General features: G+C 38.2%; 1 protein-coding gene across 3 annotated transcripts in view; it reads left to right on the top strand.

Annotated features, from left to right (window-relative positions):
- Window positions 1-12,430, top strand: part of FNDC3A (fibronectin type III domain containing 3A) — a 104,605-nt gene that overhangs the window by 25,868 nt on the left and 66,307 nt on the right. Inside the window, exon 1 of one of the 3 annotated variants that reach the window (XM_038761635.1) lies at window positions 8,497-8,744. The exons of the other annotated variants lie outside the window; for them this stretch is intronic. Coding sequence (XP_038617563.1) covers window positions 8,733-8,744 — 12 coding nt within the window. The 5' untranslated portion in view covers window positions 8,497-8,732. Of the gene's footprint in view, window positions 1-8,496; window positions 8,745-12,430 lie in introns of those variants that run through there. 3 annotated transcript variants of the gene reach the window in all.

Here is a 12,430-nt window from a genome sequence, read left to right as displayed (position 1 = left end):
AGGTTGCTAAGGCTCTTAAGTTTGAAGGCCAAAGACCAGTGAGTTCTGACCCTGACTCCCAGCAACTAGCCCAGCCATCAGAAATCCTGTGGGTATGGAGGGGACATGGAAAATAGAGCTGTTGGTTAGGTGCTTTGCGTAGTAAGTGCTCAATAAATACCATTGATTTGATTGATAGGTCAGCTTAGCTGTTCTTTACATAGAAGCCTCATTGATTTCCTTTCAGTTCTTGGAAACTCTAAGTGATTCAGCCAAGGATCTTGATTAAAAGAGACTCAGTGCCTTCCTACTGATGCCTGCAGAAAGGCTCTTCTCCCATGCAATTCTTCCACATCACTGCCATCACTGAGTTGACAAGTATTGTTATATTGTACTCTCCCAAGCCCTTAGTACAGTTCTCTGCCCACAGTGAGCACTCAATAGGTACGATTGAATGAATGAAAGAAGTTTTGGGGCAGGTTGAGTGTGGTTCTTGGAATGGAAAATGTTATGGTAATGTGCATAAGATTGGCTTGGGACAAGAGATGAAGGGTAATTGTGGACACTTGAAATTGTTATGAGCAACTAAAAAAAAGTCTCCATTTTTGAGTAGTGAAAAACCATTGCATTTTATGGCAAATGGGCTGGTCTGAAACTTGACAACATCCATGAGAGCGTTTGTGTGGTTATTGCCATTGAATATTTTCATATGGCATATCAGATTGATAGGTTTGAGGATTCCTGAGAAATTAATCATTGCAGTCAACAAACTCCTCGTCAATTATCTGTCCTTGTTTCAGTCTACCACAGAAGTCCTTGTCTTTATCTTCAAGGTTCTTATTCTCGCTCTCTCCTTTGTCTAAGTGGTTTCTCTCGATTACTCCTCTCCTATGTTATTCTTGATGTTGGCTTAATCTCATCTTTCTCATATACTTCCCCTCCCTCACCACAGGTACAAAATGAAGCTGGATTGCTAGGATCTAAATCAGTGAAGTTTTATTTTCTGGCCTTTTGGGGTTTTTTTAGGTGAAAAGAGAGGCAGTTTATGTCCCCCCTTCTTTTAAAAGTAAGTTTTGAATAGGCAGCTTGAAAAACAAACTCATGGTAAGCAGCATAGATAAGTGCACAAACAGCTTACCTAAAAAAACGTTTGATAGCAATGTCTTTTGAAGTGATACTTTGATTCTTTGCGATTGCTTGTTCAGTCAATATGCAGCTGTCTGCAAACATGTCATTCTCCATTAATTGTTTCATTTGCCAGAGTATTTTCATAGCATTGCATTCCTAAATTAAAACGTATCATTTGGAACCTCAACCACAATCCAGTATTTTGCAAATACTTGTTACCTCCTTTACTTCAGTTTGCAAATAGAAAATCTGTCATTAGATTGCAGTGAGCAAGTGCTGGCCTCTAAAGCTTGTGGCCCATACTCTTGTGTACTCAGAGCATGCCTAAGGCTTCTCTACCTTCTCAGTGAAATGTGGAAACTGGCTGCCTTGGTTATGCTCTCCTGGGAAGCAAGGCCCCACAGTAACCTCCCTTCTGTTCATTCCAAAATTTTTAAAATTTCACATTGTCCCTTTCAGCTTCCAACATCTCTGCCTGCAGAGGTTACTTCCTCAAAAATCAGGGTTGAGGCCATGTCTCACCATGCTTTGGAGGGCCTGCTCTCCAGTAGCTCCAATGCCTTGTTCAAATGAGAACATTTCATTCAGTGCTTTCATGGTTTCTTGATTTTCTGGGAGCTCGTTATTTTTCAGTGCACTGGTTGTATGGTCAAGGAGTATCCCCTTAGATCAAATCATTGAGTGAGGACCTGGGCAGAAGTGCAACATACTGTGAAGTACACGTACAAGTCTTGTTTATGAAATCCTTATACACCCAAAGGGACCACTGCATACTGCCGATGCTACAGCTGCTGGTTGTCTGAGGAGCCACCTTGGTATATATGTATGTATGTTTGTACATATTTATTACTCTATTCTACTTGTACATATCTATTCTATTTATTTTATTTTGTTAGTACGTTTGGTTTTGTTCTCTGTCTCCCCCTTTTAGACTGTGAGCCCACTGTTGGGTAGGGACTGTCTCTATATGTTGCGAATTTGTACTTCCCAAGCGCTTAGTACAGTGCTCTGCACATAGTAAGCGCTCAATAAATACGATTGATGATGATGATGATGATGGTATCTGCCTTGGTAGCAGCTGGAGTCTTCACAACTCAGGTTAAGCTGCTATTTTTTCAGAATTCCTGCTGAGCTTGTCCACCATCTGAGATGTCCCAAGTGGTTCTTCCGGCAGAAACTTCATTGCTGATGGGCATAGGCATTCTACCCACTTTCCAAAGGGGGAGACTGAGCCCTGGAGTGATGGAAAGGCTGGCCCAAAGGCATTCATTGTGATGAAACCAAGGAAGTGTTAATAAACATAGGAATGCATAGAGGGTGCAGGACATTGTAGTAGAAACTGTCTTATAGTTTAATATTAAGCATTTAATTTTTTTTATTAATTTAATTCTATTTATTTTATTTTGTTAGTATGTTTGGTTTTGTTCTCTGTCTCCCCCTTTTAGACTGTGAGCCCACTGTTGGTTAGGGACTGTCTCTATATGTTGCCAATTTGTACTTCCCAAGCGCTTAGTACAGTGCTCTGCACATAGCGCTCAATAAATACGATTGATGATGATGATGATTTAAAACAATTTTAAAAGCATTCATGGATAAATGTATTTGGCCTATCCTTTATCAAAATTTCAAGAAAATTCCAAGTAAAAATATTTATGCTCGTTGCCTTTGGTAAGGATAAGACATTGCCTCCCTTCAGCAAAATAATTCTGTTCTTAAAAGGAAACCTTTACACCATTTATTTTTACGGTACAAGAAAATAACATTCAGTTGGCAATTGAGGAAATAAAATAGTGTTGTAAAAATATTTTGTGTGCTTGTAAAATATATTTGATTCAATATGTAATTTGACTTCATACATATACAAATGTTGGTAATGAACAAGTGCAGTAAATTTGCAGATAATTTAACTCTAAATTGTCACAGAGTAAATATTGGAGTTACTTTGTTTTTCATGAGCACTAGTATTACTAAATTCTAAATGGGAAAGACTTGCATCCAAATCTTAAATTGGATATATCTCAATAGCATGAAATTTAAAATTTTGAATTTTTTTTTTCCATACTGCATGTTCAGAATAAAAACTCGGGAGTATTTTCTGCTCACTTGAAAAGCTCCTCTGATTAAAATATGTTTAGTGTGTCATACAGATAAAATTACATGGGAGAAGTGAGATTAAATAGTTTAATAATGTTCACATTCCTCTGGTCTGTAAAATCACTAGACTGGTAGGTGCAAGATTTTGTCAATATGTAAACAGTTCTGTTTCCATGCCACTGGTTGAAATAAGAAACTCGAATTTGGTCTCCGCCATCCTAAAGGTTTTCACTGTACATTCAAGGTTTTTTCATTTGTGGCTCATTATCAATAGAACATTTGTCTTGCAAGGTTTGGTGAAGTAGCACTGTTTTGGGTATCTAACTGTTTCTCTTCAGCTGAGTTCTAGGGGGAAGTTTGAACATATTGATCATTTTAGTCTGTAAGCAGAAAAGGCAAAATTAATATAGATCAAGCACACAAACCATAATTTAACTTTGGCAAAGAGCATGTAAACCAAAAATAAAGTTAATTTCCCCACCAGCTCATTTATCATTTAATAACTTCAGGTTTCAGGTTCATTTTCAGAGCAGTTTAACTTTCTCATACAAAACTAAAAATGCATTATCACATTGCTTTTTAAGTCTCCTTTGCCTTCAAGTGTAATGGTGGGGAGAAGGCGGGAGGGGGGTGTCATTGAAGTTTATGCACCTGAATTTTGAAATAGGAATATTTTCAGGAATATGTTGATTTCTGGAGCAACAATCCTTTAGACAGTTTCAAATACTTTCACATGTTATGTCCTTTATCCTCACCATATCTTTTTGAAATGGAGGTAAGGCAATATGCATTTTTTTCCTATTGTATAAATGGAGAAGCAGTCACAGGCATAGTCATATTCTGTAACCATGGTCACTAAATTAGTTAGTAATACTAGTGTTGTCCTTAATAGTAGCACTGGAATTGGAATCCAAGCTTTCTGCATCCCTAACTCAGTATGTTTTACAGTATGCCCCTTGATTAGATCAGCCTTCTTGGTATTCAAATGCTCAGTGATATTTTATTACTGAGTTAATTAGTTTTGAAGTAGGTATATTTTTCATGCAGAATGGAGCTTAATTTTCACATTGGCCAGTCAGTAGGGTAAAATGTGCTTGATTTATTTTGGGGGAAAAAATTTGATGTTTAAAAATCTGATATTTGTAAAAAGAAAATTATTTTGTATTTGTGTACAAAATAGCTGTTGTTACTATTATTCAACACATTGAGAAATTTCACATAAAATAGTACCTGGGAAGGGGTGGTCCTTGGACGACTCACTGCTCCAGGCCACCTGTCCATGGTTATGTACATAACAGCCTTCCTGGTGCTCGAAATGTGGAGAATGCAGATTCTGCACCCAAGATGTCAGAGGAGAGAATGCCCTGCTGTCAGGAGCCCCTCATCTTCAGGGTTGCCAGTAGTCCATGAACAGTCTGTAATTTTTTAATGACAGTAAAGCCCGTAAGAACATTTAAATATCTCTAAATATGGGCAGCTGTCCCTCCCAGGTGAGGAGCAGGAGGAATCTCAGGAATAACATCGCTGCCTCACTTGGGTCCCTGAATGTGGAGGCGGCCATGAATCTGGCTGGCTTTTTCCACGTGAACAGCCATTTGTGGGTGTTCCCCTGGGAAAACCTGCTCTCTACCACTTCTCTTTCATTAGGAAAAAAGGTTTGAAAGGCAGTCACTTTTCCCTGCTGGTTGTAAAAATTGTTTCCCTGCAGTTGGCAACCCCGCCCTTCAAGGACCCTGAAGCTCACGATGGGGAAGATAACACCAGCCACATGCATCCCTGTTAGTTTGCTACTTCAATTTAGTGAAAATGGTTGTCTTTTTAGGAACTTTTAACCACTACTGCATGCATTTATAGATGTACACAGAAAATGTGTGCCTGTATATTTATACAATCGCCTGGGCAGTGCTTACCACTGTTTTTGAATCTGCTTTTTAGTATCGTGCCTCACTCCAGTTTCCCTCTTCCACCTCATTGCTGTATGCACTTCTCCATGCCTGGAACTCTCCCCTTTCAAATCCATCAAACAGTTCTCCTCACTTGTAGAGTGATCCTAAATCCTCACCTCCTCCAGGAAACCTCCCAGATTAATTTTTCAACCTCCCAAGTAGAGTCAGCCCAACACCCACCCTGAGCACTTATTTATTTATACTTATCCTCAGCATTTATGCATATGTGTACGTTCAGTTAAAAAGTTAAATTATCTATTCATCTATTCTAGACTGTGAGCCCGCTGTTGGGTAGGGACCGTCTCTACGTGTTGCCAACTTGTACTTCCCAAGCGCTTAGTACAGTGCTGTGCACACAGCACTCAGTAAATATGATTGAATGAATGAATCTATTCATATCTTTAATACCTCATTGGTTGAGAGCAGGGAATGTGGATTTAGTATTTAGTGGATTTAGAATGAATGAATTTAGTTCACAGGTTACCCTCCCAAGTTTTCACTAGATGTTCCATCAGAAGTCCTTTAATAATTCATTAAATTTTTCTACCCTCACAATTTCCTGTGGACAAGAATTCCATAGGCTTATCACCTGGTGCATGAAAGGTGTTTTCTTTTGTTAGTTTTGAATCTATTGCCCCTGCAGGATAGGGCCCATATGTAGTGTCTCCTAGTGCTTACTTACCACAGTGCTCTGCACACTGTAAGCATTTATTAAATACTATTACTATTATTGCTGTTACCATTGCTCTTCGTTGGTACCCGCTAGTGTAATGGGATTTGGTGAAAAAAATTCCATATTTCCCTGTCCGTTCTTCTCATGATTTTATGAATTTCATTTCCCCTCTGACTTTGTTTCAGCTCGAAGGATCGTAACTCAGGCTGTCATCCCAAAGAACCTTTTCTGTTTCCCTGATCATCTTAGTTGTTTTCCTTTATACCATCTCCAACTGTATGTACTGTGTCTTTCCAAGATGTGGCAATCAGAATGGTACATGGAGTATTCTAAGTGCAGGTGTACCGTGTTTTATGTAAATGTCAAAACTCTGCATCCTGTTTTTTGTCTTTAGTTCTGTAACGTTCTGGATGCTCAGCGTTCACTTGTCCTTTTCGGCTGCTTCTGCACATGGAACCAATGATCTAAAAAAAGAAAAGCCAACAAGGATTTCAACATATTTTATTGAGGCATGATAGATAACTATCATGTAGTAATCACAGGGATTATTTTTCCCAGATGTCTTTCACTTGCCCATGTTGAGGCTCATCTGTTTTCAAATCATTCAGCTTTATGAGGTCTTTCTGGAGATTATCCCCTTCTTCATGGCATTTAACCACATGAAAAGTTAATATAATCTTGACATTTTTTTAAGATTTTACTGCACCTACTCTCTTTTGGATCGCATATGAAATAGTTAAAAACTGGTGATAGCAAAAAGTCCTGGGGCTATCCCACCATTTATACCTCTCCATTCTGGACAGTTCATACTTATTTGCTTGCTGTTTTGTACTAGTTTTCTGTCAGAACAGAACATTACCTCTCATGCTATGATTACTCTCCTTTTTTTTTATTATTTTCTTTTTTTTTTTTAAGTCTCTTCAGTGTTCGCCTTGTCAAGGGCCTTTTGAAATCCAAATATATTGACTGTGAGCTCTCTATGTACTTACCTGTTGACTTCTTCAAAGAACGCACAGTAGATTAAAGAAGCAGTATTACCCTTACAAAGGCCACCCCAAAATATGTGTATTTAGAACTTGTGGATCCTAAACTCAATTGTTGTTTCTATTAATTTACCACTTGAAAAAGGTGAGATTTATTGGTCTGTAATCCTCCAGGATCACCTCTGGAACTCTGCTTGTGAATGGGAGTTAAATCGGCAGTTCACCAGTTGTTGGTTTTTTTTATTCAGTGGTTGTGTGAAGTAATAGGCTATGCGCTTTCAGTGAAAGTTCTGCAACTACCCTCCAGTTCCATTCAGTCCTGGGAATTTATGTACATCTACGCAGATGTCCGTTTGGTCTCAAGCATCGTACAGCAGCATGGCCTAATGGAAAGAGCATGGTCACAGGAGCTGGGTTCTAATCCCGGCTCTGCCACTTGCTTGCCGCGTGACCTTGGGCAAGTCACTTCTCTTTGCCTCAGTTTTCTCAACTGTTAAATGTGGGTTCAAAACCTGTTCTCCCTCCTACTTAGACTGTGAGCTCCATGTGGGACGGGGACTGTGTATGATCTGATCAATTTGAATCTACTCCAGAGCTTAGACTAGGGCTTGGCAGATAGACTAATAATAATGATTATAATCCTTTGAGGCTACATAATATGATCCAGATCCTCTGACTGCTACAAATAGTTTGAGTGTGAATCTGGCATCTATTTCCATGAATATCAAGCTAAAAAAATTCATTGAATGTCATGGCTGTCTCTTCATCCTCAGTGTACCTTTTACCTCACCTTTGTTAAACAGGCCCACTGATTCTGGCTGTTGATATAGTTGAAGAATGGTTTGTTATTAGCTCGCTGGGGGCAGAGGACATATCTGCCAACTTTGTAGTACTGTACTCTCCCAAGTGCTCAGTAAAGGGTTCTTTGTGTAGTCAGCACCCAAATACGGTCGCTTGATTATTAGCTTTGACATTCCTTGCGAGGTGCTCTCCAAATTCCTTTTTCCTCCATCTGATTTCCTGTTTACATGTGTCCCAGCACTCCCTTTGGACTCCTTATGCATAAATACAAATCTTTCTTTCAGGACATAGTGTTTCAAATGGTTTATATATATTTGTGATAACTGAACACTTCACATTAGTGAGTAACTCAAGACTAAACTTATCAAGATTAGTTCAGAATTAGAATTCAGAGAATCGGAAACCAAGAAGAGAATAAAGGTGTTAATATGTGGGGTTGCATGTCGGTGAAAAGTGATGCAGGGATTAAAGAGTATGGGTTGTCATGTGGTTGCAACAGAAATAAAAGGGCTAATATTTGTTCCTCTGATAAGCGTGTGCCATTTATCTGCTATTGTTTTGCACATTGAAATCCACAGCTCACATTTATAAATGTAAGGTGAAAATTATCGGTGTCTTAGAATTAGGAAGTAAAATAAGAAGATATGGCTAAAATAGAATAGATTTGTGAGCGGTGTTCTCTTAAATAGTAACCTTCTGTTGACTGACGTTAGATGATCTAAGTGGCAGATGCTGCTGCTGCAGCTCTTTGTTGATTTAGTTGCCATGGTGACCAGATACCTTCGTATACAGCAGGAAGCTCACTGTACATTGGCTAATTTGATAGGAAGCAAGGCTTGAAGTAGGTATTGATGACCGTACTGATAATTAATTGGTCATACCTGAAAGAGCCTGCCCCTGCATATATTAGTGGTGCAAAGCTTTAGGAAGACATAAATGTTCACCAGGATGGAATTGAAGTTTGGTTGACCTGGTTAATCGAAGAAGACTTCATGTCCTTCGCGTCAATGAAGATTACCTCAGTATTTAGTGAATGGAACAGATTGGAACATCTGTAGAGGTGGCTGTTGAATCTTCCGCCAGGCTTTGTCGCTGGGGTAGCACCAGTTGAATGAGAGAAATAAAAGGATGCGAGCAACAGTAAGTGCAAGTGGTGAAACCTTTGGAAATGATTTGCTAGGTTAGGAATGCTTGTAATTAACATTTCCTTTGAATTTGAAGATGCTGAGACACCATAGGTTTTTTTGTGTGTGTGTTTGTATATGTGCGCGCGCGCATGCTTGGGGTGAGGGGGAGAGAGGCGAGGGGAAGGGACGGGGTTGTTTGTGCATGTTTTCTGATAAAGAATAAAGGCTACAAATTAGCCTGCTCCTATGAAATTTAAATGAAATCAGCTGTTTTTCTATTCTGTAGTGAGCTATAGTGCCTGCATTAAAAAAAAAATCCATCAAAGAGAGGAGCATGAGGAAAATCTTGGCAGTTGGAACTACTAAGGTAGTCTCCAAAGGACCCTTCTATTTTGTAAATTGCGTGGAAAGAAATTTATATTTTATCCTAGCTCGCATATTTTTTGTGCTGCTAAGCCATTATACTCTGCATCATTTTAAAGATAAGTTGTCATAAAGATAACCTCTTTGCAGTGCTGCATTTCGCTAGTCAATTTCAGTATAAAATCGAAGGAAGCATCTATGTTCAAGAACTATGTGTCAGTTGCCTAGCAGCAGTATTTGTGCAATATAATATATGGAAGGTTTTCAGAAAACTGCCTGAAGAGAATCCTGTAGCCACTTTGACTCTAAACCCCCGGAAGTAATGTTTTTGTCATTTTTGATTGATCTTTAAAAATTCTTTTGATTTTTAGAGAATATTCTCAGTAGATGTATTTATCCTTTGCATTCACAAAGAGTCTGTGGTTACAAAGATGTTTTGTTATGCTTTGTGGTTCCCACTGGTTGAGCTGTTACTGATTCCTAGAACAAACCCTACTTTAAGTCATTTATTTTTTGTTTGTTCCACCCTGCAGAATTTGACTTGAGTATTTTTGGTTTAGCAGAGGTCATCTCACCCAGTGATATAGAAAAGACTAGAATTACTTGTAAATATTGCCTGTATGGTTTCATCAAAACATTTATTTTAAGTAAATAATTTTTTCATTTTTTTTCTTCCAAATAATTGCATTCTGGATTTCTTATTCATTCTCAGTATATCAACTTTAGTGTTTTAATTCTAATTCCAAAATGTAATTTTAAAAAATTTCACTGGACTACTAATTGCATGGATGTGAGATTTTGTTGTTGTTGTGGTTTTTTGCTTTAGTGTCTTTGGAGGATTAATTGTGACGTAGGGAAACAATTTGTACCATCAGGAGCAAGGAAAGCGTGGAAACTCTTCAATTAAATTATCCTGGCTATTAACACTCTCAAGTAAATTATTATAAAGATAAAATGATTTTTAGAAATGAATTTGAGTTTAAAATGAGTAGTTAAGATGCATTATGGAATATATGGTCATTGCCAATTTACCTTCAAAATCTTGTCTCTTGAAAATAGAAATGATTAACTTTGAATTCTAAACAATTTTAGGAAGTGTGGATTTTTTAGGCTAGTGGCCAAAGTTATTGTGAATACTAATTTTCAAAGAGGACGTTGTGGTGCAAGATTATGCACTTTGCCCCTGTAAACTCAAATGATGACTTCCAGAAATCCAGAATAAAAGTGGTGTTCAGAGCAGTGAGACCATAAAGCTTTTGGCATAGTTGTTTTGGATGCAAGGCTAATGGTCTTCATTCTGAGGGAGACTTGGAAAATCAAAATGGATTTTAGGGTTCAAGAAATCCTTCAAAGAATCTTCGAACTAGAAGGGATTATAGGAAATTTTCTGGCCCCTACTGTCTGTCTCCAGGCTAATGAATGCCTCAGTTATTCAAGAGAGATGGTGGTCCTTCCTTCTTACTTTTTTTTTTTATCAAATTCCTCTGGTTAACTGCCCTTGCAGGTAAGTTCTTCCTTAGCTATAATCAATCATACTTTGAATGCGCTTAGAACAGTGCTTTGCACATAGTAAGCGCTTAATAAATGCCATTATTATTATTATTATTATTATTATTGTTGTTATTATTATTACTATTATTACAGAGCACTGTACTAAACGCTTGGGAGAGTACAATACAACAGAGTTGGTAGATGCATTCCCTGCTCACAACAAGCCAAAATGTAATCTCATTTCTGTGTCCTTCTTTAAGTTAAAATGCAGCCAGTTCTTCTATGTGTGATTATCAGTCCAGTCATTTAGCAAAGAATTTTTGGACACTACAAACACCTATAGAGTAAGATGCAGAGATTTCCCTGATCTCTTGTAAGCCTGAATCTACTAATAGAGTGAGAATGGGAATAAAAGTTTTCACCATTTTGTATGACGTCTCCTGAAAACAATAGTTGGAAGGTGGAAACTGTTACGTATCATTTATAGAAGGATGCTGATGTTTATGTTGTATATAAACAGTGTTTTCAACGATGTGGCAATAAGCCAGAACAGTTCTGAACAGGGCACAGGTTAAAGAGTGTGTCCATCTGTCCATTCAACTTGGTTCTTCTGGGGTCCCGTGCCAAAGCTAGTGATACCTAACCTCAGACCTCTCTCCCTCCCTGCTGTACCCGTGAAATAGTGATCCACAGTTTTTTCATCTGAGTCAATGAGTGTATTTGAATCCTGATTATAGTCATTATCTTCCTATTCTGTGTTTATTGAATGTCTGCTTTATGCCGAGCATTGTGCAAGGCACTGAAGGGACTTGTAAAAGAAGAAAAATGCTGTATTCCTACTCTACAGTCTAATGGGGGAAGGCAAACACAAAAACAAGAATCCCTGAGTAGATTTTTGAAAAAAGAGCAGGTGCCAGAGGCAGTGGAGTAAAAATAATTAAAATATATCCAGAAATTTACAGGCACATAAATGATGTAGTGGTGTGGCCATGATTGGAGATTAATAATTATGGTATGTATTACATTTTACTGTGTACTAGGATATTTACAGTATAATCAGATTGGACACAGTTCCTGTTCGCCAATCAGCTTTATTTTGGATCTCTTGATTTCAATGTACCAAATCTGAAGGCTCTTCAAAATCTATTTTAAACTTAACTTTTATTCCATAAAGGGAATTTAAAATAATAAAACAGCAGAATTACCTGAAAATTATTCTCAATAATCTTTGTTGTACTGAGGACATATTGGCAAGGATCCTTATTTATCCTTTTAAGAGGATATGACTGCTCTTTTTTTCTTCCACCTCCTTCCAAAATGTGACAGCTCTCTCTGCTGATTACTTTCCTATCTCAAATAACACGTATAGGGATGATTATTGAGCGCCTGCTCAAAAATTAGCCCTCGTTATATATAGAACCTCTTCAAGCAGTGTCAGAACTGGGTCAGACTAGTCCATTTTCTTTGCTGGCTGTGGCCACAGAATTTGTGGAGAAACTGTGGTAGTTACCTTCCTGGACATCCATTCTAGTAGTTGGATGGATACCACTATAATGGACTACTTTGTCCCTCTTCCCTGTTGCTATTTTTGGCCTCTGTAACATCCTTTGGCAAAGAATCCCTTATACATCTCATCTGCTGTGTGAAGAAGTGTTTCTTTCTGCTTGTTTTGGACTTACCACCAGTGGATGCTTCTTCAAATCCTGTCCTTGTGGGATTTGATTAGCAGCAATTTTGTATGCACCCTACCTGTCTCTTCATAATGTTGTGGCCTTCCATCATGTCCCATCTCAGCCTTTGTCTCTCTGGCTGGTGTCCTCATGTTTTCAGCTCATCATTTCTATA

This window comes from Tachyglossus aculeatus, chromosome 20 (assembly GCF_015852505.1).
Source record: "Tachyglossus aculeatus isolate mTacAcu1 chromosome 20, mTacAcu1.pri, whole genome shotgun sequence".
NCBI classification, from domain to species: domain Eukaryota; kingdom Metazoa; phylum Chordata; class Mammalia; order Monotremata; family Tachyglossidae; genus Tachyglossus; species Tachyglossus aculeatus.
This window is presented reverse-complemented; position numbering and strand designations above follow the sequence as displayed.